We start from the raw sequence: 27,522 nt of genomic DNA on the forward strand, positions 1-27,522 counted from the left end.
ATGAAAATGACGTACAATTAAGAGGAATCTGGGCTTTTTTCAGCAGAAAATTATGAAACATTTATTAAAAGATTTATTATTATCAGAATGAATGTGCATGGCTTAGTGTTTAGGGGTATTCGACTCACGATCGCAAGGTCGTGAGTACAATTGCCGTCGATGTGTTGTGTCCTTGAGCAAGACACTTTATTTCACATTGCTCCAGTCCACTCAGCTAGCAAAAAATGAGTAGTAACTGTATTTCAAAGGACCAGCCTTGTCACACTCTGTGTCATGCTGAACCTCCCTGAGAACTACGTTAAGGGTACACATGTCTGTGGAGTGCTCAGCATGTTAATTTCAAGAGCAAGTTGTTCCATTGACTGGATCAACTAGAACCGTCGATGTGGAAACCGATGGAGTGCCGGTATTATCAGAAGGCATGGATCAAACACTATAGTGACTGAAACTAGTCTAAGAATTAGTGACTCATTGAAATAAGTTCAATAAAATGATCAAAGACATAGACACCATAAATGGTTATAAGCTATTTATTTGCTAAAACTATATTTGTTCAAATGGGTTTCTTATTTCTTTACTGCCCACAAGGGGCCAAACATAGAGGGGACAAACAAGGGATTAAGTCGATTACATCGACCCCAGTGCATAACTGGTACTTAATTTATCGACCCCGAAAGGATGAAAGGCAAAGTTGACCTCAGCGGAATTTGAACTCAGAACGTAGCGGCAGACGAAATACCGCTAAGCATTTTGCCCGGTGTGCAATCGTTTCTGCCAGCTCATTACCTCTTTTGTTCAAATGGGTTTCTGCACCCACTGGAGTTTTATGGGCTACAACTGGAGTAAAGCACAACTGTGAATGCTGAGCTTCAACTCCAAACTTTCAGTAAAGGGAATAGCCATATGCATTGCTATACACTACTTTCAGGGGTAAAAAAAACATAATGCCATCTATTCATTGGATTCAAAAAGAATTAATATAAGCTAATGGGTCTTGATGTGATAGGGAGACACAATGCTATAAAAATTCATGAATAAAGTATCACAGACATTTTGTAGTTTATGTACGTCGTGTGATTCGGATAAAACCGTCATGAGGACTGACGTCAGACTTAGGAAGCACCAACAAGTTGGAATTTTTCCGTATTAATGGGGATTTTTCAGATCTTTTTTCAAGGTGCTCTTGGAGATGCTCTAGATTATCTTTTTAGCAAAAAAATTTTGCAGAAAATAATGGGTTTTTAATCCCTCCCATACACACACCACATCTTTTCCTCTCTGGACTGAATTTGGTCGATTTTATGGGCACTATGCACGATGATTTTGTGGGGCACTACGCACTTAAAGACTGAAGGAGAAAGGAGCCTTTTTGGTAACAAAAAAGTAAATATTTTCAAATGAAAAGGTGTGTGATTTAAGGGAGATTTGGTTGTTGTTTCTAGCATATCCCATGACCACCTTCCACATTTCTTTCCCACTGTGGCAAATATGGATGTTTTTCAATATTTTCTCCCCATTAATAAACTCATTTATGCAATGAAAAAGAAATTTTTTTGAAAATTTATGATTTTTATTAACCCTAAACCTTACGAGTCAAGAGATATGTTAGAAACAACGACCAAATCTCCCTTAAATCACACATATTTTCGTCTGGAAATATTTACTTTTTTTTTTGCCTATAGTTTTTAAGCACGTAGTGCTCCCCTTTGCCCGAATCATCGTGCGTAGTGCCCACAAAATTGACCAAAATCGGTCCGGAGAGGGGAAGATGGTGGGCAGGGTAAAAAAATTCCATCATTTTTTGCAAATTTTGGTTGATTCTGTGGGCACTACGCATGATAACTATGCACTTAAAAACTATAGGAGAAGCCTTTTCGGTAAAAAAAAAAAAAGACTTAGAAGATAGTCCTGAGCATTTACAAGAGGATTGTGAAAGAAAATCTGAAAAATCTGTCAAAACAGAGAAATTCCAACTTGTTGGTTCTTCCCAAGTCCAACGTTCGCCAAAATGAGTTCTGACTGGTCTTATTCTCATACATTGTATATTTTCTAGTTGTTATAAATATTTTCTTATTTTTCATTGTACGAAGTTTTAAACTCTTTAAGTGTTATATTTTTGTACTTTTTAGGAAACCAAGTTTTATTCAACATCAGTGTTGAAGGAAATGAATGCCTGAATGATGAAGTGATTTTGAATGTTACTGGATATAAACCGCAACGTATAATTGAAGGAAGACAGTTGTGTAGTGACAGGATTGATGATTCAATTAATATGAAACAAATACTTCCTATAAAGAGAACATTCGGGCACATTTTCATTCAGACTAATTTGCCCATTTATCGACGAAATGAAAAAGGTGAGTAATTACTTTATATTTTATTAAAAATTCAATAAAATAAGTTTAATATTATGATTGATTCAGTTTAAAAGTTTTAATATTTATTGATTTTTAAGGTGGCGAGCTGGCAGAAACTTTAGCACACCAGGCGAAATGCTTAGCGGTATTTTGTCTGTCTTTGTGCTCTGAGTTCAAATTCTGCCGAGGTCAACTTTGTCTTTCACACTCTCTGGGTCCATAAAATAAGTACCAGGTGAACACTAGAATCGATTTAGTCAACATAGCCCATCATCAAAAATGTACAATAACACCAGAGATCAAGAAGATTTATAAGGTATACTTTGACTGTCCACTTGGAGATCAGGACAAGTTATGGGCACTACATTTTATCTGCTCAGCTTGCTCAAATGGCTTACGTGACTAGTTCAATAATAAGTCCATTCCAGTGATATAGAGTTATTTTTGCAAAGTAAGTCACAGGATTTTCTATGAAGAATAAGCACAAAATTTGTGTATCTAAATTTGGACTCTGCAATGAGACCTGTGCCCCACAATGGAAGTTTGCCAATTCCAGTTCCACTAGATGATGGTATTGAAACATAAGACGATAATGCTGACTGTCACGATAGTGCTGCTGTGCTGCCGAGGAAGATTTGCATGGCTGATGATGAACATGGTGAAAGATTTCACCAGAATATTAGTGCTATGGAGAAATGGCAGCAAGGCTTCTGGAATGACAGTATGCTGGCTGACTACTACTGGACACATTACTGTGATCAACCAGATCAGGAACACCGCAGGAAATCCAAATCACAATGTTTCTTACTCTGTTGTTCTAACTTTGGTTTGTCTGACCCATTTTTTGTGTGTTCACTCTTTGTAGAATGGTAGTAATGATTTTTAACTCAATAAACTCATTTACTTTCTAAAAATAATTCCCTTATTTATTACGTTAACGATTTCATATATACGGATATGTAAATATTTGCATGTATCTATCGAAAAACTGATACGTGCTGCATACAAATGGAGTGAAATTTTGAAATCAACATATAAAATTAGTCTTAAAAAGTCGTTTGTATTCATAATGAGTATAATACATTTAATTTTGACCACCACCACCACCACCACCACCACCACCACCACCACCACCACCACCACCACCACCATCATCATCATCATCATCATCATCTTCTTCTTCTTCTTCTTCATGAAGGCAGCGTGCTGGCAGTATCGTTAGCATGCTGAACAACATGCTTAGCGGTATTACTTAACATTTTCATTTTACGTATTAACAACGTGCTGCAAAAAAATGTTAATGTGTCAGTGACATTTTATGAATGTTACTGGCTCAGTTAATAGTGGAAGAGAAGTTAAACTTCCTTGTTGATGTTGATCCAAGAATGAACTTTGAATTTATACATATTTACAAAAGCCAATTTGAGAGTTTCTTTCATGGTAATGGTAACTACCGCAGTATAGTTTGTTCTAAAAGAGCATCCATGTTTAAGTGGGGGATAAATATTAACTATTTATTAGTTTGCCGATCGCTGTTCAGTTACACTTCTTCAGGTCATTACGAAACAACCTGTCTAATGGTTCTGAGAGGGTCACGTAAAACACCGTTAAGATCTGGCATCTCTTGAATACAAAATTTGTTATTATTTTTAAATCACTACTTCACTGCATTGAGTGTTGTTTTTGATGACTAATAGCCTGTCATTATACAACACTTGACAACTATCTGGATTGGCCCCAGTCAATATTTAGTAGCATAGCTTGGAAATGGGTGGTTATGGGGGAACTCTGCCCTGAACAACGCTTTTATGGAGGCAGCACTTTTGAATCTACTGTATAAACCAAAATAAAGGGGTGAAAATAGAGGGCCGTCAAACATAAGGGCTACCCCGGGCAGTACACACTCTAGCTACACCACTGTCGACATTGTTTCTTTCTAGTCATAACAGTCGATACCATTATTTCTGTTTCAGCTACAGTTCAATTTTAAGAGCATTTGGGATTAACTATCAATAGATTCTATTTCCTTTTCTGTTTAACCTTGTATGTTGAATGTTTCCGCAAGTATTACTGATATATTGTAGTACATAATAAGAACAATCTAATTGTAAAATCTTTCTGAATCCACTGTTATTCTAAAGTTACCTTTACTTTATCATAATCATAGAATGTCTTCTCATCTCTCCTTTGGTATTTGTTGTTCTCAAGTATCGATTAACCTCTTTTCTTCGAAGTTGCTGGCTTTTTGCCTAAACCAGAGACAAAAAGATAAAACGACAGTGAACTAGTAGAACCGTTAGAGTGTTGGAAAAATTGCTTTGTGGCATTTGCTTTGACTCCTTACATTCGGAATTCAAATCCTGCCCATGTCAACTTTGCCTTTCATCCCGCCAGGGTTGATAGAATAAAATACCAGTCAAATACTGGGGTCAGTGGTATCGACCCCCATCTCTTCAAAATGACTAGTGTTATGCTTAAATCAGAAATCATTAGTGATAATATGTGTAACCTAGTGACAGAAAACAACAACAGTTCAGAGAGTGTATCTTCAAGAAATATTTCTTGTAAGAGATTCATAGTATTTCACTGCCTCTTGTTCAATGACAAAATGGCCGAGCAAAATACTTTAATCTTTTAAAGGTAGTAATTTTTCAATGCTACTATTCATTGTTAGACATCAAGAATCTAATTATGATTACTGAACTGAAACGAAAGCATTTTATAGTCTACTCATTTTCTTATGAGGTTTCTGAACTTAGAAAACAGTCTATTTTGCTTTTATCTATTAGTTGTTCAGTGTAGTTCCACACTGCTCCTTCTGTTAGTTTGTTGATAATTATTATGTCATATTTTAAACTGTAATTTTTGCCTAATCAGAGCTATTAGTTTTTTTTTTTTTGGTGTACGTTATGTTAATGTCCAAAGTAAGAAGAACATCGGGCAAAAATACCGAAATGATTATATGCCTGTGTTTTTGCTTGGTTAGCTTTATATAAGGATGTATGTGATAATGTGTGTGTGTGTGTGTGTGGTCTTCAGTGTTTATTTCATCGTTTAGTTTTGAGATAATAACTATTGTATATGAGCTTTTTAAATAGTTTCCATATTTGGTGGCACTAAATCATGTGCTCTGCAATTTTGTAAAACTCAGCTTCTCAAAATAGGTATCGAGACAATTAGTCTTACATAATGATGTTCCCCAATGGTCACAACTACACCCGCATTACACGTTTGCCTTTCCCTATTCTGGTGAGCTCAATTGCGTTTGTAAATTCTGTAAGTAGTGATGTGTACATCCTAGGAATAGTTTTTCTTTTTTTTGTATGTAAAGTTCTTACATTGTAGCTTCTTGTGTGTCAGTCTTAACATTCATCATAAGACTAAATTCAGTAACCCCCACCTCCTTATATCCCAGTTGTCAGTCACTGCTTTTTATTTTTTATATTGAGTCTACTTCACATTCATTTAAAATTAGTTCAACCAAAGCTGAAAAAATTTCTCTCTATCTTTATTGTACACTGCAAGAGTCTTTAAAAGTGCATGGGTCTTGAACTAGAGGACATTTCAGCAAGTGTTCCATAATTTATGTATCTTTGTCGTATTCACACATGGTGGTGTTGGAGAAGCTGTAACTCCATTTGTTGAGTATCACATTGACTCGTCCAACATCATTCTTGGTCGATTAAAACATTTCCACTTTGCCCAGCTCACATCCACATTAAGTGGTAACTGTCTTCTTGCTACCCACCAGCATGACACTTTTAGGTCTGCTGTAAGCAATATGTGTTTTTTGTGGGGTCTGGGGGGGGGGCAAACGGAAGGGCCGCCTTGGGTGGCATACACTTTAGCTACGCTAGTGTTGCTACCACTTCTGTTATTGACGAGAGTGGTAGGATGGTCTTTTCTTTCTTCCCTCAAAACAAACAGTTTTTTAATCTCAGTACTGGCCTCAAAGAAAGTAATACACTTAAGAAAGATTTTCCTTGACATCAGCTGACTTTGAACTGTTATTTCGTCGAACATTTATTTTCTGCCGATTACATTCCTTCATACGGATTCAAAATGGCTGGTGATCTCACACCTGCTGGAATATGAAGGCTGTCAGTTTCTTCTGAAGTAAACTTCCTGTGATCAGTCGACACAAAGCATTAACGATGGGATCTAGCTTCTTACCATTGATTGGTCTTTCCTGTTCTAGTGGACTCAGTCATGGAATACTCAGCAAAATGTTCAAATAGTTCAACACAGGGTCTGAGGATCATGCTACTGAGAGTTGGCGCAATGTTTCACAGGTTTTCAGTTGGAAGGGGCACAGTTAGGTCTTAAATGAATTGGATTCTACTCATAATACAGTGTTAGCTGATCAAGAAAATTGATCACTTCTTATACTACCGAGAAATTTTAATCGTATGCAGCAGATCATCAGAATGATCATCAGATCATCATAAATCTGCATGAATCACCACTTCCTGTTTGGTAATTGACACAGGTACTGAAAAGCACGAGCAAGCACGTTCGTTCCCTCGAGGCAGACTATTCTGTGCATTTTTGTCAACAGGAAACAAGTCTATTTTGGTAGCATTTTTGCTGATAGGGAACAACTTCGTTTACATCTCAACTCCATAAAAATATGTTCTCCAACATTCTTTCATTCAGCTCTGCAAGCTGGGTGTCCTTAATGCTGGCTGAGCAGATACAATTGATTGTATTGTATTCTGCAGAGAAATCAACAAAAAGTGTACTGGTTACCATCCATTTTTCAAGGTCATTTTCGATGTGGTGTTTTTTTTTATTTTTTTAGAGAAAGCCTATTTGTCTTGAGAATAGGCGTTACATCAGCTGCTGGCACTACTCCATTGATGGTTAGGCATTCAAAGAGATTGACTACTGAGTGTGATTGAGAAGTAAGCTCAGCATGTAACTTTTGCAGATTAATGTGTCTTCTTTGTTTCAGCTGTACTGTTACACGAATCGTTTTCTAGATCTGATGTAGTTTATATGTTGTCACATAATGATTGTGTAGCTGTAAGAACTTCGATGACGTGTTCTGATATTGAGGTGACTTCGAGCACAAAGGCTGCCCTTTCAAAATTCACATCATCATATTGAAAAACTCAGTAAGGACTTCGATATCGTGTATTGATATTGAGGTGACTTCAATTACTGAGGCTGCCCTATAGATCTTCGCATTACCATATAGAAAACTCAGTAAAAACTACAATATCGATATTTTGCTAAAATGTTTATTTCACTTTCAGCAAAGTCATTCTTTTCAACTTCATTTTCTTGTGCTGTATTTTTGTTTTGTTTCTGTTTATTTTTTCCTGCCAATTTCTTTTATATTTCTATTAGCAATTTTTTAAGACCGGTAATTGTACTATCGGTCTATGTTGTCAAACTGTTAAGTTACTCCTTCCACCCTCCACCCCCATTTCGAATCGAGCTTGGTGCAAATAATCTTCATGCGCAATTACATATTTTTTCTCGACTGGATATCTTTCGTTAGTATTTTGAATAGACTTTTTACATTATATATTTTGATTTTTTAGCATATGTTGCGTGATCATTACATCAGTAAATTGTTTTCTCTCCTTTTCCTATATCGTCATACTATCGCAGTAGATTTCTTATCAAAAGCAATAATTTTAGAACAAAGCAGCATTTTTCTCAAACTATTCATCGCTACTCTCACTATTAATACTACTTTTGTGTGTAGGGACTTCCACATAATTGGTTTGTTGCCTCAACCTATTTATACGATATTTTAATATAACGACAGCTATGCATGTCGGGCGAGTTAATGGTCAGGAAAACTTATCTGTATAACCATAAATACTAGCATTGTTCATCTTCAGCTTAGCTATTTTTAGTCTTTTAATAATATTTACTTACGAAGGTGTAGAATTATTAGCACACTGGACAAATGCTTGGCGGAATGTCGTTCATTTTTACATACTGAGTTCAAATTTTGCCGAGGTCGACTTTGCCCCTTCATCCGTTCGGAGTCGATAAAGTAAATACCATTTAAACACTGGGGTCGATGTGATCGACTTATCCCCCTCCCGTAAAACTGCTGGCCTTGTACCAACATTTGAAAAGAGACGGTGAATTAGTAGTACCAGTTAAGTGTCGAACAAAATTTTCTTGCACTGTTTGTTTCGAATCGCTTTGCTCCGAGTTCAACTCTCATCGAGGCCGACTTGTCCTTTCATTCTTTTGAGGTTGATAAAAAAAAAGAAGTACTAGTTCAGGTAGGGGGATTGACAGACTTGTCAGGGGTATCAGACGAGATACCTTACGGTAGCATCTGCTCAGTGTATTCTGAGTTCAAGTCCCACTTTCTATTATTCGACAAAATCAAAAGTAAAAAAACAACCCCTACCTCTTCGATCATGCTTCATTACCTTGTCCCATGTCTTCCTGGATCTACCTCTTCGACAGGTTCCCTCCACAGTTAGAGATCGGCACTTCTTTACAAAGTTGTACTCATCCATACGCATCACCTGGCCATGCCAGTGCAGTCGTATAGTTTAATAGTAATCAGCTCGATAAGAAAATCGGTTACTATCGTCATTATTAATTTAAAATCTCAAGAAATAAGTATTAATAATCAAAGTGCTATTGGAACTTAAAAAGGAAAACCACGTGAATAAATGCAATATTTTATCTAATTCAGCATATTACGGTTTATCTTTTGTCTTGCTTGTTTCAGTTATTAGATTGCGGCCATGCTGGGGCACCGCTTTGAATAACTTTAGTCAAACGAATCGATCCCAGGACCTATTTTTTTAAAGTATGGTACTTATTTTATCAGTCTCTTTTGTTGAACCGCTAAGTTACGGGGACGTAAACACACCAGTACTGGTTACAAGCGGTGGTTAGGGAAAGCAAATAAGTGAGAAGAAATATAATTAGTTGCAATGACCTTTTATTTTTATTGTCATCGTTACACTGTAAGATACAGTTTCTTCAAGTTGTTGTTATACACAGATTATTTGCCGTTCTGGTTTCGATTCTGTAGGTAGTTAAATTCATTTTTTGTTGAATGCTAGGAGAACAGATGAAAGAAGGAGAGAGAAAGAGTAAAAGAATTTAGACAAGTAAAGAAAGTGGAAGTTGTGTAGTCGCTTGGAGACACCATGTGTGAAGTGTTCCTTTTAGCCAGGAACCAAACGAAAGAGGTAGAACAGAATGTAAACAAGAGCATCGGTTGGGATATTTTCCATATTTTCCAAGTTAATAAATGTGGGGATTTTGTGGAGTCAGCACATCAAACCAAAACAGTGGCAAAACGGGATTCTTATGTTTTATCATTTACTTGTTTCAGTCATTGGACTGTGGCCATGCTGGGGCACTGTCTCGAAGGGGTTAGTAAAATAAATTGATCCCAGGACTACTTTTTTTTTAAGAGTGGTAATTATTCAACCCATACTAGCATGGAAGGTGGACGTTAAACAATGATGATGATGATGTGATGGTCCATATTGTCACTTAGTTGTCTGATTGCCATATAGCTTGGCATATTTAACAATTCATAGCTTTTAATTTGTGATTGTGGTTAGGTGGGAACTGGATTATTTGGTCTGACTGCATGCTGCTTCCAAATAAAACCAACTACAATATTCAGATCATATTAGCATGTATATTTACAAACTGATGTTACAATTAATTTACAATACCAGTAGCTGGTGTGTAAGAATGCATGCTTGGCAAGAGGTGAAAGTGATATGTGTTTGTGCTTGGCAAGAGGTGATCTTTCTAACATGAGGCTGGAGTGGCAATGCTGTCAGCTAACCAAGAAAATCTCTCTGAATCCTCTGCCTTGTGCATCTTAATTTATAACCATGATTTCTTTGTGAAACTGCTTGGACTTTTCCATTAGTCTTTACAATACACAAATGTATCAATAATGACTGGCTGAATAATGGGCCAAGATCACCGAATGAGGATAGTCACCACCAAATATGGAAACTTGATGCACTGTGACCTCTGCTCATTACTGAACTGGCAAGGTTTTGAATGCTGATTACTGCTGTGTGTTTGTCTTCTGTGCATAGTTGCAATTGGTTGTATAATGTCTTTTACCAGCTGAATCGCTAAACTGACAGATAAAAGATGGTGTCCATTTCTGTGAAACTTGTGTCTGTTTACATATGATGTGTGTGAAACATCACTAAACAAAAGATATGATGTCCAGTTACCATTGTTGGTAAACCCTTCTAATCGCTCCTTACTGGAGAATATCCAACATATAACAAAACTAATAATCATGATAATCATACTTCCTGGGATATATTTATTACAAGTGAATACTAACTGTAGGTTTAGGACTTAAATCAACTGTTAAACTTTATTCTACAACTTGACTTTCAGTAATAAGATGCAGGATTTTTGGGGGGATTTTTTTTTCAGTAAAAGTAAAAGTATGTGCAGAAAAAAAAAAAAAAACCCAAATAAAAATGTAAATTGCTCTCTTTTAAATTTATTCAACACATAACATTTGTTGAGGGAATCATTTTAATTAACCAAAAAAATAAAAGAAAGAAAAAATACAAAAATACCCCAAAATGGAATTTGAATGTTTGATTTGGGAGAACTTGTAAGATAAGTAGAGGTCATAATTTGGGGCAGCGATTTTAAGTCAACCTGATTATAACATTTATTTATTCTGAATGGAAGAATAGCAAAGTTAGCTTTAATAAAATTTAAATTTAGAATGCTATAGGATGTGACTAAATATCTCATAGCAGCCTTTTAGCAATGTCATAGTAAGAGATAAAGTGCTGTTGAGAGTCAACGTCACCATTTATTTTTTGGGAGGCTGATAAAATTCTAATGAAGTATTGCTGTTATATAATGTGCTTTCAATTCAATTCTGGGGACTGGTATTTATGCTAAAAATCCTCGTTATAAGATACAAGTAACTTTAAACAACCTTTTTATAAGTGAAACTCATGTATTTGTGTACTATAAAGAAAAGAGCATAAGAATTCAACTTAATTATTTTCTCCTTCTTTTTTCAGTAACAATACGCATATTCCTTTTAAATGAAACAATGCATATTAACAAGTACCAAGTGCTGGTAACTTTAAAGGTAACTATCTTAAATTAGTTTCTAATGTTGTTTGTTATTTTGGGCAATTGTCAATTGAGTTTTGTTTGAAATGTTAACTTTTTACGTTTTTATTTAATGTGACCAATGCAATTTAAATTCTTGGACAATGAACTACTGACATTACTTCTTTTTCCAAGAAAAACAACATAGAACACATGCACAAGTCAGAATTACATAGCGTAATTAAGGAGAGGATTAACCTTTACGAGGTACAAATCAACTTTGTTTCAGGAAGAAGTACTGCTGTTGTTGTCTCATTAGTGAGACAACTGTCTAGCATCTGTTGATATGGTGAAGACTTGACAGAGTTCCGTGCTCTATATTCTGGTGGTCACTAAGGGAACTAGGAATTGTTTATTTTTAGAATTACATTGTAGGGTAGGTTTGAGAGGCCAAATTTGGCTAGTTTGAACATAAAACAGGGAGAATATTTGGGCCAGATATGACCGATTTAAATGCTAAAGTGTTAAAAAATGTTGTCATGTGATTGGGGTAGTTTTGGTTAGTGATCCTCAAATTAATGAATACTAGCCCCCACACAACTAAAATATTAAGGAAATACTTTGCCTATCCCTGCCAATTATTAATGAGAAGATAAAATAAATTTTGCATCTATATACTTCTTAAGATTATTAAAGATAGTAATTTATGCCATTCCTTTTCAATCTTTACAACATCCCATTCCTTGTCCCTTACCATGGGAAACGCTGGTTGAGGTCACTATACACAGTTTATTCATGATTTTTAAAAATTCGATGTGACAGATGACATGTAGTGCCTAGAGCAATAGGTGTAAGTTAAAGCATCCAGAAATGGTGATGGAAGATTGAGATTGTGAAGAAGTGCATATTCTAAATAACATATGTTTTCAAGCTTTAAAAAATATGAAAAATGTGATAAGATTTAAGGATGACATCAAATTTAGCTGGAATGGTTATGTAATCAAAATGGATTTTTTTTTAATGAAATTAGTTTTTAGTAACTAGGTACAGGCATGACTGTGTGGTTAAGAAGCTTGCTTTGCAACCACATGGTTTTAGGTTCAGTCTCACTGTATGGCACTTTGGGCAAGTGTCTTGTACTATAGCCCTAGATTGACCAATGCTTTGTGAGTGAATTTGGTAGACAGAAACTGTGTGAAAGCTTGTCATACACGTGTGTGTGTGTGTGTGAGAGAGAGAGAGAGAGAGAGAGAAAGTTTGTATTAGTCCCACACACTGCTTGACAACTGGTGTTGGTTTATTTATGTCATTGTAACTTAGCAGTGCCCCAGTATGGCTACAGTCCAATACCTGAAATAAGTAAAAGATGAAGGATAAATCACTGACACCATAATTATAAATTTTTGGTGCCTTTTGATGTCAAGAAAGACTCAGTTATCTCAAGCATTTCAACAAGCAAATGATAAATTCCATCCTTAACTTCCTTATATTTCAATTTTGCACAATAAAGGCAGCATTATTTGTTTTAGCCAGTCTACATTTCTCAGTTAAATGTTTATCATATAAAAATATTATTTTAAAATATCACAAAGAATAAATTATTTTGTCTAAATTATATGAAAGTGTGATATAAAACTTTCCCCAAAAATATATGTTTTGGAATTTCTATTTTATTTTTTAAATATTTATTTTCAGGATCCATCTAATACTGCAGTTTATTCGAATATTTTTTATGAAACTTCTCCATATTTAAGACTAGCTTATTTGTTGAACTCATCGGCCCCGTTTGGTCTTTGGACTGTTTCTGTGAAATATCTTGGAAGACATCTTGAGGTAAATAAACTTTTCTCTTATTTCTTCTTCAAAATACAAGGTGGGCCTAAAGTCATGCACCAAACGTTTTCCATTTTATTTATATTACCTTATTATTATTATTATTATTATTATTATTATTATTATTATTATTATTATTATTATTATTATTATTATTATTATTATTATTATTATTATTAAGGTGGTGAGCTGCCAGAATTGTTAGCACACCAGGCAAAATGCTGCAGAGCATTTTGTCTGTCTTTATGTTCTGAGTTCAAATTCTGCTGAGGTCAAGGTCAACTTTACCTTTCATCCTTTTTTGGGGTTGATAGAATAAGTACCAGTTGTGTACTGGAGTCAGTTGAGTATTGGGATTGATATAATCGACTAGCCCCCTTCTCTAAATTTGCTGACCATGTGCCAAAATATGAAACCATTACTATTACTATTATTATTATTGAGTGACAGAGCAGTGCATGCCATCAAAGTGACACGGGTAAAATACATGAAACCCAGTATACCCATCATGACTACCCATATGATATGGGTACACCAGGCACATTCATCACAACCATATGTACGTGATATGGTGATCTCATATCAAGATAAACAATGCATGACCTTGCAGGTGGGGCCCAGTTAGAATTTTCTTCAGTTTGAGTAGTCCATCCTGCTCAAAAGGTTACTAAATAAGAGTTGTTTAAGGATGTTGAACGAAACACCTATGTTTCCAAAGGTGAATTATCCAAACCCCAAAGAATTCCTCTTAGCATATGGCTAAGATGCTCCCCCACTACTACCACCACCACCACCACCACCACCGCCCCCACACCACCGCCCCCACACCACCGCCCCCACCTTAGGCAAATGAATCGACCCCAGAACTTATTTTTGTTTTTTTCTTTTTTTAAAGCCTGGTACTTATTCTATCGAACCCTTTTACTGAACTGCTAAGTTACAGGGGTCTAAGCACACCAACACTGGTTGTCAAACAGTGGAGGGGGACAAACACAAACCCAAAGACACACACATATATAGATATATGTACATATATTACAATGGGCTTCTTTCAGTTTCCATCTACCAAATCCACTCACAAGGCTTTGGTCGGCCTGAGGCTACAGTGGAAGACACTTGCTCAAAGTGACATGCAGTGGAACTGAACCTGGAACTATATGGTCGGGAAGCAATCTTATCACACAGCAATACTATTAGGTTTTATTATATAAATATTGTATTATAATTAAGTGGTGACATAAATTATATTATACAAAAGGGATGATATAAATTATTATATTATACAGAAAAGGTGTTACTTCACAGTTCACTGACTATACTGTTAAGAAAACATGAGTATTTCCTTAATATGATAAGGAAATATGTGGGAAATATTTTTCTAAATTCTCTCAAATCTTTTTTGGAACATTAATACTGAGTTACATGGAGATCTTATTTCACCTTTACATTAAAGTTTTCATGAACTCTGCTATAAAAAGAGTGAGAAAATGTATTTCCTCTACACTCCCTCAGAGCAGAGAGGAAGTCTGATGAGAGTTGCAAGATAGGGAGAGTAGGTGGGTGCTAGCAGAAGAAAGACGATGTTTCATAACTTTAATTACTGGTCCTTTCTAATCTCCATCATCCCTATGCTAACCACAATACCCAATCCTTTCTTCTTAGAAATGCCACCTCTCATCATCAACATCATAATCATCATCATCATCATCATCATCATCATCATCATCATTATCATTTAATGGATGTTAAATGATGATGATGTTCTTGTAATCTAAAAAAAAGAATTTCATGATGTACTTTTCTCTATGGTTACGAACAATAATAATAACATTACAAAAACATATATTTGCCACTTAAATGTGGCTGACCCCTAAGGGTGGATGTTACTGTTGCTTTTAGCCCCAGGAGAACATCTCCTCCAGCTGGCTATCGACACACATCTGTGTCCTGAATGTATTTGCAAAGGGAAGTTATCCTTCCCATCTTGATCTGCAATGCCAGCTGGAGGAGATGTTCTCTTGGGGCTAAAAGCAACAGTAACATCCACCCTTAAGGGTCAGCGACATTTAAGTGGCAAATATACTTCACCTTGTCGTGCTGTTACTGTTAATACCTCGTTCAGAGATTTAACATTGATTACAAAAACATCTTATGCATTTACTAATTTCTTGGTAACTTGAAGATGGTGAGCTGACAGAATCATTAGCATGATGGTCAAAATACTTAGCAGCATTTTGTCTGTCCTTACATTCTGAGTTCAAGTTCCACCGGTGTCAACTGTGCCTTTCAAGTTTTCAGGGTTGATAAAATAAGTGCAAACCAAACAGTGGGGGTTGATGTAATAGACTTACCCCCTCCCCTGAAATTGCTGGCCTTGTGCCAAAATTTGAAACTAATTTGTAGGTAACTTAAGAAATAAAATCTTTATTTTCCTTGCTTCAATTGCAAGAAAATTCTACCCTGATCTGCTGCAAATGTGTTAGTTCACTTATCAAATTCTCCATCAGTCAGGCTGGTCATCTATTTGGACATGTATGTGCAGGTCTAGCAATGCTTTCTCAGGGAAACTGGGAAGTTGCTCATATATGCAAGTCTCCTATCTCCATTCCACGTGTGTTCATCCAAGGGAAAGACTGCTAATGAGGCTGATACAGCTTGTCATCAGTGTTGTCTCAGGTGTTGTTGTTGGAATGCAAGAAACTGAAACAGCTACCACAGGGCATCTTGGCTAACTCTCTAATAGTTCTGACAATACACTGCACTAGTTTGTTTTGTTTTTACTGTTCCTGAAAGAATAAAAGGCAAAGTTGATGGCAGCAGGATTTGAACTCAGAGCGCAGACAGCCAGAATAAATAGCACAAGGCATTCTATTCACCACTCTAACAACTCTGTCAATTCACAGCTGGAGGGGAAATGAAAACTGTGAATGTGTAAATGAGTTCTAACTCAACTGAAATACTTTGTCATTGAATATAAAAGCAAAGAAGGTGACGAGCTGGCAGAAATGTTAGGATACCGGATGAAATGCTTAGCAGTATTTCGTCAGTCTTTACATTCTGAGTTCAAATTCTGCCGAGGTCGACTTTGCTTTTATCTTTTCGGGGTCGATAAATTAAGTACCAGTTGCATACTGAGGTCGATCTAATCGACTGACCCTTTCCTCCCAACAAAATTTCAGGCCTTGTGCCTAGAGTAGAAAAGAATATAAAAGCAGGGCTTATTAGAGAACTTAATGGATCAATCTGTTACTCTTTTACTCTTTTACTTGTTTCAGTCTTTTGACTGTGGCCATGCTGGAGCACTAGAAAAAGAAGAAAAAAATGTAGATCACTTTAACTATTTGAACTTGAAATTACCATCTAAAACATTTGAAAGCGTGGAAGTAGTAATATTTTACAATTCTCAGAATTAGTGAAATATGAGTACTTCCTAGATGATGAGAAATATTGTTGGGTGCGAGCGGGAGATGGTTTCAGTATCTAATATGTGTAGGAGGTAAGTCCTTAGTAATCTCTTCAGGAATATTGACGCTGGGTGGCAAGAGTATCTTATTTCAGCTTTTCATCACAGCTTTTTATGAATTTTTACCACAATGTAAATGAGGTTCTGTATTTCCTGAACACTCCCTCAGAGCTAGAAGAAAGGTTCAGATCAGAATATTTTGACTATGAACAAAATTTTAAGAGGGAAGATAGAGGTTTCATGCTTGAAGTAACTACCTTATTTAAAATATTTTAACACTTGCAAATTTTAAGTTGATGTTTGAAATGAACTTGTTGAAACTAAGTGAAATTAACATATTTTATTAAGTCAACAGAACACATTCTAAGAATAATTGAACTGTATTTTTATTTGATTTGAGTTAATCAGATTGGTCACAAAATTAAAAATTCTTTCATTTTCCTTTTCATTAAATATTTTTATGTATGATGCTTTATGCAAAATAGTTGATTTATTAGAATTTAAAAAAAAACCCCACTTAACACCAAGGAAGTGATTAATAGCTTACATAAAAACAGAGCCACTTATAATAAAAAGAATTTTGGATTCATCTACTCCAAATAGAATATACATGATGTGTTTTTCTATAAAGTTACTATGGTTACATGAAGAGGAAGGAGAGCTGTGCCTATGATCTTCACTGCACCTCAAAGACTAATATAACTGAATGTGATTATGTTTACCGTAAAAGGTTTTTAATTTAATGATGGAACAAAAATTCCAGAGAGGTGACATTTCTAAGAGGAAAGGATTGGGTATTGTGGTTAGCATAGGGATGATGGAGGTTAGAAGGGACCAGTAGTTAGAGTTATCCTGATATCTGAGAAACTATCATGTAGTCTACACACAAATAAAACTAAAAAACAAGTTACTACAAATGCTAGGTCTGATGATCTCTCATAATGTCCTCTGGCAAATTTCACAAACATGAAATACTAAACATTGTGTTAAAAGACTAATCCTTTCCTTCTGGGTCAGCCAATGCTTCAGCTCTGGACAGTTGGTGACTTACTACTAAGCTTGTGTGACACTCGCAAAAGAAAAATAAACCTATATTAAGAACAGTTTGGCTCCTGCACATGTGAATATTCAAGAAAAACATGTAGTTGATTGTCCCACTGCATATTAACCTTGGGCAAGTATCTTCTACTATAGTTCCTGGCTGATGAAACTCTTGTGAGTGGATTTGATCAGCAAAAACTGAAAGAAACCCATTGCGTATATATGTGTGTATGTGTATGTGAGTGTGAGTGAGTGTGTGTGTATCTATGTGTGTGTGTATCTATGTGTGTGTGTATCTATGTGTGTGTGTATCTATGTGTGTGTGTATCTATGTGTGTGTGTATCTATGTGTGTGTGTATCTATGTGTGTGTGTATCTATGTGTGTGTGTTTGTCCCCCCTCTCACCACCACTCCTTGACAACTGATGTTGGTTTGTTTACATTCCTATCACTTAGTGGTTTGGCAAAAGACACTGACAGAATAAGTACCAGACGTAAAAATAAGTACTGGAGTTAATATATTTGACTAAAACCCTTCAAAGCAGTGTCCCAGCATGGCTGCAGTCCAATGACTTAAGCAAGTAAAAGATAAAAATTTGTACACCAACACACCTCAGCCTCTAGTTTACAGATCTATTGCCTTTCAGCCTGTTTCTTTTACCTCTGTTAAACTAGCCTCAGTTTACACTTCCACCCTTATATATTCTCTGGAAGCATGCCACAAAGGTTACTTGTAGCAAATTTAGAATACTTCTATGTAATTTGTATGCTATACATGATTATAACTGATTAGAAATATTAAGATCTTTGTAATAAGTAAGCAACTAAAAAAAAAAAATTAATAAATATGTTCAGTCCCACTGCCATGGCACCTTGGGCAAGTGTCTTCTACTATAGCCTCAGGTTGACCAAAACCTTGTGAATGGATTTGGTAGATGGGAAACTGAAAGAAGCCCATCATATATATATATATATATGTGTGTGTGTGTGTTTGTGTGTTTGTCTCTCCAACATCGCTTGACAACCAATGCTGGTGTGTTTATGTTCCCGTAACTTAGTTGAAAATTTTTTTGGCCAATGACCACTTCATGGATCCTAAGTAGTGCATGTGTAAAATCTGAATGAAATTGGTTGGGTACTTCTTGAGTTTTAGTGATGCACACAGACAGACAGACACACATTCTCAGTTTTATATATATAGATTAATATCGTTTTGATATTAATGAATTTTGATATCGTGAATTATCTCATAGCTTTGAGTTTTCAATGATGTGATTGTTCATTTTTAGAATGAAATTGTAGGGTAAATGTGAGGGGCTTTGGCCAGTTTGAACATAAAATAGGTAGAATATTTTGACTGGATATGGATGGTCTAAATGCTAAAAGAGTTAAAGAATAATGGAATGTATCTTAGAAATAAATAAATACATTTTTTTAATAATAATTGAAAGAGAAATGCATATAAGGTATTTTATTATACAGTAGTCCATTTTAACCCTTCAGTACTCAGATTATTCTGTCAAATGTAATGTTTATGTATATTGTTTTGAATCAATCATGTATTTTCTTGTAGCATCAAGATTTCAGTGATGTGAGTGTATATATTTAGGTTGACAATACAGGGTAGGTGTGAGAGGCCGGAAATAGCCAGTTTTAACGTAAAACGTATAAAATATTCAGGCCAGATATGGTCAGTTTAAATTCTAAATGGTTTTCAAAAGGGCCAAAATCTACCCTGACCTGCTATAGAAGAGTTCTCAGCTGGAAAAAAAGAACACTGCTGTCTTCCTCAATGCACATGGAAACCAAGGCTTATGAAAGAACTTAACAAATCAATCTGTTATTTAGCAAAAAAAGTAGATTGCTTTAACAATTAGCACATATATGTATGTATTCATTAGTTTTCTTATTAATTTATAAGGTATTTTCTATTTTAGTTACTTAAAGAAAAGAGTTCAACGTTTATGGTTCAAGAATATAGTAAGTATAATTTGTTGCCTTCATCAATTCTGTGACTAAATTAAAATAAGTAGATATAGTAATTAGAATTAGGCATTTAAACAACCATATGTTCATATATGTGCATGTCATCTACATTTGTGTAACAGAAAACTACAGTAAGCATAAGATACAGTGTGAAATATCAGATAAAAATGTTTCAAAGTGTTACCTCTCAGTGAAGATACTCTTATCCTATTTTCACAGCCCAGGTTAACTTCAGCAGACCCACAATATGAGAATTTTCCATTAAATGCTTCATAATGAACTAGTGCTACAATACACCTGTTTTTCTGGTGATCTGTGTTGGCAAGAAATATATTAAATGAAAAAAAGTGGCAGAAAGAATACAGAAAAATTGCTGTGGGGAATGGAATATCCAACATTGTGGACAGAGTTGTTTTTCAAGGTGAAGTTGACAGAAGGAAAATGAAGGATTGCAGAGTTTCAGAGGATGTAAAAGTTTATTGTCTTTCTTTTATGGCCCTCCCATCAGCTTTACTCTGAAGAAAGTCTCTGTTCAAAATTATTTTAAATATTCTATCCCTATGGTGATTTCACTGTACTCTTTTTATGGCATTTTCTAAATCGGTAACAGTAGTAATGAAGCAATTTTCAGTCCAATGCATTATCCAGTGCTTGGAAATAAAAAGCATTTAATAAACACATGTAGTATGTGAATTTTATGTAAGCAAGCAATGTTTCATGCACCCTAGCCTACAGTAATTAACTGATTGTTAATGTTGGAGATATTTTTGTGTTTGTGCATATTTTAGAGAGTTTTAGGAGCTGTTGTTGAGAAATGTTACGTATTTATACATGGTTATATGGTTAACAAGTTTGTTTTGTGGCCAAGTGGTTTTGAGTTGAGTCCCACTGCACATCACCTTTGGCAAGTGTCCACTACTAGCCTTGAGTCAACCAATACTTTGTGAGTGAATCTGGCAGATGAAAACTGTGTGGAAGCCCTTTGTGTTTCATATACATGTGTGTGTATGTATATGTATATATGTATGTGTGTATATATATGTACGTGTGTGTAAGTATATATGTGCGTGTGTGTGTGCATGTGTATGTATGTGTGTGGGAATGTGTTTTTGTATTTGTTTCCCTCCTCCTACTATTACTTGACATCCTGTGTTAGTTTGTTTTCATTTTCATAACTTACAACATGGCAAAAAAAAAAAATCTACTGATAGAATAAATACCAGACTTAAAAAAGAGTACTGGGATTGATTTCTTTGACTAAACCCTTCAATGCAGTGCCCCAGTATGGTCGCAGTCCAATGATTAGAACAAGAAGAGATTCGAGTATTTAAGAATAGACTCTGTTATTTACAGTCTACTCCTACAATAGATATTTTGGAACAGCACAAGCTAAACTAAGATAAGATTATCATTAATTGTATCTCTTTCCTATGAATATTAGCCACTACAGCAAACACAGGCATGACTAACTTTACTTTATAGTTATGAAATCCTCAATTTGATCCCACTGTGGAGTGCAGCCTCAAGTAAACCCAAATCTTATGAGTGATAGTGGGTTGGCAGAAATTATGTTATTTTATTATAATTTAGTTTTTTTTCCACTTTAAGTTGTACCAAAGTTCCAACTTGAGATTAATACAGAACCAAAGCTTATTGCAGAAGACACTGATGTTGTAAATGTGGCAGTATCTGCAAGGTAAGTTATTAATTAAACTTTTTCCATCTTCTAGTCTTGAGCAGAAGTGGTACCTGTGGCCATTCACTGGGCCTTCGGACCTGTGGGATGGAAGAAAGATGGGTTCCTTCACCCTTTAGCATTCAGATTATTCTGTTAAATGTAATACTTATTAATTCAAATTGTTTTAAATTAATCATGCATTATCTCATTGCTTCAAGATTTTGATGATGTGATTGTTTAGTTTTAGAATGACATTGTAGCGTAAGTGTGGCCATTTGGAACATAAAGCAGATGGAATATTTTAACTGGATATGGCCAGTTTAAATGCTAGAGTTAAATCAGAAACCTTGCTTAAATGCTTGCAACAGAATGGTCTTTGCTAAAGGTTTCCATGTTGCTCTACTGTGCCGTTAGATCACATGATGCATTAAATTTGTCATATAAGTAGGCTATAGATCATGGAGACAGTGATAAATAATTGAGACCTTTGGTGGTATACCATGCTTGAGAAGACCTGTCAAGCCATGTGAGATTGTAGTCATTCATGGCCGATGCTGGTGTTGCATAACTGGCATGTAAAAAGCACCCACTACACTCTTGGAGTGGTTGGAGTTAGGAGGAGCATCCAGCCATAGAAACCATGCCAAATCAGATTGGAACCTGGTACAACTCTCCAGCTTACCAGTTTTTAGTCAAAATGTCCAACTCATGGCAACATGGAATATGGATGTTAAATGATGATGATAATAGATTTGAACTCAGAAAGCCAAAACAAATACTGCCAGACATCTGCTTTGACTTTTTTTACAGCTCCATCAATCTGTCATCTTGGATCATACTTTTTATGCATCTCAAAAGGATGAAATGTAAAGTTGACCAAAGCAGAATTAGAACTCAGAGAACAGAGATTCTGTACAAGTGACACAAAATATTCTATCTAATGCTCTTCTTTTTTTTTTTTTGTGCCTGTTTATCAGCTAATAGTCAAATTGTATCTGTTTTGTGCCAGACTTTGTAAATATCTGACCATCTCTGTTTCTCATTTTTTTTTCATTCTAGCTTTATACTTTCTCTTTCTTACTCTCATTCTCTCTATTCTCCTCTCCTTTCCCACCATTACATAAATATATGGTGGATTCTCTTAACATAGAAGACAAATGATAGTTCCTGCAATTTCTTGTTGAACAACCTGCACAGACTTGTTTATAGTGAACAAATATTTGTGCTGCATATCAGCTCATTCTCACCACCAAATCAACATTTTCCTTGCATGCATGCATAGTGTACCACCTGTTAGAGCCAGATGTTGAAGTGATTGCAGAGCAATATTAAATGGAAAGGTTTGCTTAAGAACACAATGCACCACCCATAAGTACTAGACTTTAAAAATCAGTACTGAGGACAATTTATTTGACCAAATCCTTCAAGGCTGTGCCCCAGTATGGCCACAGTCCAAGGACTGAAACAAGTAAGAGACAAAAGACAAGCATTTTCTCTAAAACTCTAATGAGTTAGTTAATCTACCAATAACTACTGGGATCATTGCTATCAATGATTACATACACCTGTTGATATAGCAGTATGCTAATTACTGGTTGACTGAGAAAAATTCAGTTAATTTAATCCTTAAACCACTCTCATCATCATCATTTAACATCTGCATTCCAAGCTGGCATGGGTTGGATGGTTTGACAGGAGCTGACCTGGCAGAAGACTGCACCAGACTTCTGTGTCTGTTTTGGCAGAGTTTTTATGGCTAGATGCCCTTCCTAACACCAACCACCCAGCAGAGTAGACTGAGTGCTTTTTATGTGGCACAAGCACAGGTGAGGTCAGTTTTGGCATGGTTTTTATAGCTGGATGCCCTTCTAAACACCAACCACTTTACAGTGTGGACTAGATGCTTTCTAAGTAGCAGTCCATGCAATTTTACATCGCTGATATGCTTTGAATGTAAATGTAGTTCACTCTTTTATCAGGAGAGATTTATTATATATTTACAATTTCACCCTGTTTTCAGTTGATAAATTGTACAAAATAATGATTTTTATATATTTCAGATACATGTACAATAAACCAGTAGTTGGCCAGGTGTATATGGAAGCTAGTTATGGCAGAAGTTACTTTGATTCAATGCAGGTAAAGTGTTTTACAATTATTCTAAGTTTGCTGAAGCTTTTATCCATCTACTTTACACCCAACAATTTATATCTTTGTTTGTTTTTGTGTCTGATTTTCATGTATTAACATGGATTAGATGAATATATTGTTGAGACTTTGTATTTGCAGCTGGATACCTTTCCTGTCATTAATCCTTATCTGTTTTATAAGTAAGGGATCACTTACCCTATACATCTTTGTAAGTGCAAAGTCAGTGGATGATGTGATGATAGGGGAAAAGAAAAAACAACAGCACTGCTTGTTGCTCAGCAAATGTAAACAAGCATACAAACACATAAAATGAAATGATGTCACTTCCTCAATGGGTTTTCTTCTACTCTTGTTTTATTCTTGTCTTACCTTACTAGTGCCAGTGACGAAAAAAAAAAGTACCCAGTATATGCTGTAAGGTGGTAGGCATTGGAAAGGGCATCTAGCTATAGAAACCATGTCAAAGTTGACGTTGGAGCTTGGTGTAACCCTGCAGCTTGCCAGATACTGTTAAATCGTACTACCCATGCTAGTACAGAAAATGGATACTAAGTGATTGTTGTGGAGATTGCTAGCATCTAAATCTGTCCAATAGAAATTGCTGGCATGCGAATCTGTCCAATAGAATTGAATGGAAAGTTGTAGAACTCTCCAGAATGTTCTAATGGCTTACTGCTATATAAGCAGAGCTGGTAGAGGGGCGTTTCTCTTTTTGCCTTTGTCTTTCCTGTTATATACTGTTTGGGAGACAGATAATAAATCTATCTGGAGTATAACTGTGTTCTTCTTTGCAAGTGAACAAGAGAAGCACAACAGTGATGATGATTTTATATATATATATATTTATATAATATAGTTAGTATATAAGAGTTTATACATGGAGAGGACACCATCATGTGGATTCCTTACAGGCTAGAAAGGGCAGTCAAAACCCAAACCACAAAAAAGATATTGTTACATTGTACGTTGCCTGTAGGACACTTAAATGAATAAAAATCTCTGTTAACCCTATACCAATGAATTTCACCATTGATGATCAAATAAATCAATTAATTAGTAAATCAATTGACTAATTAACCATCTGTGGCTTGTCGCTGGAAAATGCATAATTATGAAACTATAATACACACCGAAAACACAAAGTTTACACATGCGCACTTAATTTGATTGTTATACATCAAAAATTCAAATTGAATGCTGCCAAACAACGTACAGAGTCAGAGTAGTACAGCAGTGATCACATGACCACGTATTCTGATCCGATGTATTCAAATTTTATGGTCATCTTGTATTTCTGGCTACAATGCTTTTAGAAAACCTTTTTGCATATATGAGTTCCCATAAGCAACTTGTCTTAAAACCCACTGTTATGATCTTCAGAATTATAATAAGTAGGAAGGTATTGAGAATCAAGTCTTGATGGATACTTACTTGCACTCCAGATTGCTCATGGAATTCATTATCAACCCTCTCTGACTGCATAGCATGGCTAAAAGTTTGTGGCTGGTGCTCATTCTGACACTGAAGTTGCACCCATTCTGGGGGTTGATGTAGTAGTAACCTTTTTTAATAGGGAACCTCTGTGTTAACTTTGAGAGTTTTGTTGTAGAACTTGTCCTTTGTATTTTAAGTAGAATTGTGGGTTGGAGAATTAACACTGACAAGGTTCACTGGACCTTTGGCTATGTGAATCCAAAGTGAAAAATCTGGATGGCCTTCTTGCTAAAAACCTTTTTTGCTACCTCTTTCAACAAGCCAGAATACTGTGTACCTATCCTAAAACCTTAGATACATATTCAATTCATTGTTAACCTTTTGATACAAACCAACCAGAGACTGCTCCTGCTTCTATGATACAAACTTTGTTTTAAAGTGAAATGAATTGGATAAGGTAAATGTCTCCTAAAATTATATTATATTTACCTTAATTCAACCTTTGCCACCTGTTACATTCTTATTTTCTTATCAAGGTAACAACATCTGTTCTTATTACATTTTTATATAAAAATTTAAACCTAATATTTAGATTTTCTATTTATGATTTCATTAAAGTTAGAAAATGGTAAGAGCAATTTCAGTATAAGATTGATGGAGAAACCTGCAAATCTTCACATGTTCCATGTTAAAGTTCGAGTTATTGAAAGCAACACAAGAGTGACAGAATATAAAACTGATAACACAGCAACTTTTGTCAGTGTAAAAGAAAGTGATCCCAAATACAAAGTAAGTATTACATAAAAAATATATTCACAAAATAATATTTAATTACTGTTTAAACAAGCATCTCCATTTCATCTTTCTTTCCCTTAACCCCATAGTGTTCAGATTATTCTGTTAAATGTAATACTTATTAATTCATATTGTTTCAAACTAATCAAACATTATCTTGTCACTTTGAGATTTTGATCATCATCATCATCATCATCATCATCATCATCATCATCATTTAATGTTCATTGTCCATGCTGGCATGGGTTGGACGGTTTCACCAGGGCTGATAAGCTGATTGCTGCGCCAGACTCCAGTCTGATTCGGCATGGTTTCTATGGCTGGATGCCCTTCCTAATACCAACCTGTCCAAGAGTGTAATGGGTGCTTTTGCATGCCACCAGCACAGATGCCAGTTGTGTGACACCAGCACAGATGCCAGTTGTGTGACACCAGCACAGATGCCAGTGGCATGATGCCAGCATCTGTCACAACTACTATTACATTTGGCTCGATGGGTCTTCTCAAGCACAGCATATTGCCAAAGGTCTCAGATGGAAAATATGAGAGAGAGAGAGAAAGAGAGAGAGAGAGGAGAGGGAGAGAGAGGTGAAGAGGGGATGGGAGATAAGGTGCTAAAGATGTGTCAAGATCCTATTTCACATGACTACATATTCTGATCCTATGTATTCATATTTCATTATTGCCCACAAGGGGCTAAACATAGAGGGGACAAACAAGGACAGACAAAGGGATTAAGTCGATTACATCGACCCCAGTGCGTAACTGGTACTTAATTTATCGACCCCGAAAGGATGAAAGGCAAAGTCGACCTCGGCGGAATTTGAACTCAGAACGTAGCGGTAGACGAAATACTGCTAAGCATTTCGCTCGGCATGCTAATGTTTCTGCCAGCTTGCTGCCTTGATCCTATGTATTCAGATCTGAGAGTTTTGTTGTAGAACTATTTAAGCACTGATTTGTAAGTAAATTTCTATTTTTAGGAGTTACAAGATGCCAATGAAAACAAATATTTTGAAGATTTATTAAGCAATCAAGAAAATGGGAATGTTTCAATTGCATTAACTCTAAGCGAAAAAGAAGTTTTAACAGTAAGTAAATATTTTCAACTGATGATTAATTGATGATTATTTTCTTTTAGAAAATTGTTGTTGCTACCATGTAGTTCTGGTGTGACCTGGTCAATCCCTGATAAAGCGAATCTAATGTTTCAGTAGGAAAACTTATTTAAGAATTCTATTGCAATAACAAGTTACCTTTTACTTGATTCAGTCCTTTGACTGTGACCATGCTGGAGCACCACCTTTAGTCGTGCAAATCAACCCCAGGACTTATTCTTTGGAAGCCTAGTATTTATTCTATCGGTCTCTTTTGCCGAACCGCTAAGTTACGGGGACGTAAACACATCAGCATCGGTTGTCAAGCAATGTTGGGGGACAAACATACACATGCACATACATATATATATATATACATACATACGACGGGCTTCTTTCAGTTTCTGTCTACCAAATCCACTCACAAGACTTTGGTCGGCCCCAGGCTATAGTAGAAGACACTTACCCAAGGTGCCACGCAGTGGGACTGAACCCGGAACCATGTGGTTCGTAAGCAAGCTACTTACCACACAGCCACTCCTACGCCTATATTTAAAGTTTGTTACTTGTTCTGTTGGTCTCTTTTGCTGAACTGCTGAGTTATGAGGATGTAAACAAACCAACACCACA

The 27,522-nt window shown here is 35.7% G+C and overlaps 1 protein-coding gene across 2 annotated transcripts in view; it reads left to right on the forward strand.

The window, feature by feature from the left end:
• The window catches only part of LOC106869164 (A.superbus venom factor 1), a 168,614-nt gene that overhangs the window by 56,999 nt on the left and 84,093 nt on the right, over window positions 1-27,522 (forward strand). The window contains exons 3-10 of one of the 2 annotated variants that reach the window (XM_052976969.2): window positions 2,130-2,357; window positions 11,381-11,451; window positions 13,110-13,247; window positions 19,689-19,731; window positions 21,346-21,433; window positions 23,476-23,554; window positions 25,619-25,789; window positions 26,779-26,886. In XM_052976969.2, the coding sequence (XP_052832929.2) occupies window positions 2,130-2,357; window positions 11,381-11,451; window positions 13,110-13,247; window positions 19,689-19,731; window positions 21,346-21,433; window positions 23,476-23,554; window positions 25,619-25,789; window positions 26,779-26,886 (926 nt within the window). Of the gene's footprint in view, window positions 1-2,129; window positions 2,358-7,168; window positions 7,262-11,380; window positions 11,452-13,109; window positions 13,248-19,688; window positions 19,732-21,345; window positions 21,434-23,475; window positions 23,555-25,618; window positions 25,790-26,778; window positions 26,887-27,522 lie in introns of those variants that run through there. The other variant, XM_089344804.1, reaches the window with a different exon arrangement.

The sequence above is a fragment of the Octopus bimaculoides genome, chromosome 2 (assembly GCF_046866305.1).
Source record: "Octopus bimaculoides isolate indiv1 chromosome 2, ASM4686630v1, whole genome shotgun sequence".
NCBI lineage: Eukaryota > Metazoa > Mollusca > Cephalopoda > Octopoda > Octopodidae > Octopus > Octopus bimaculoides.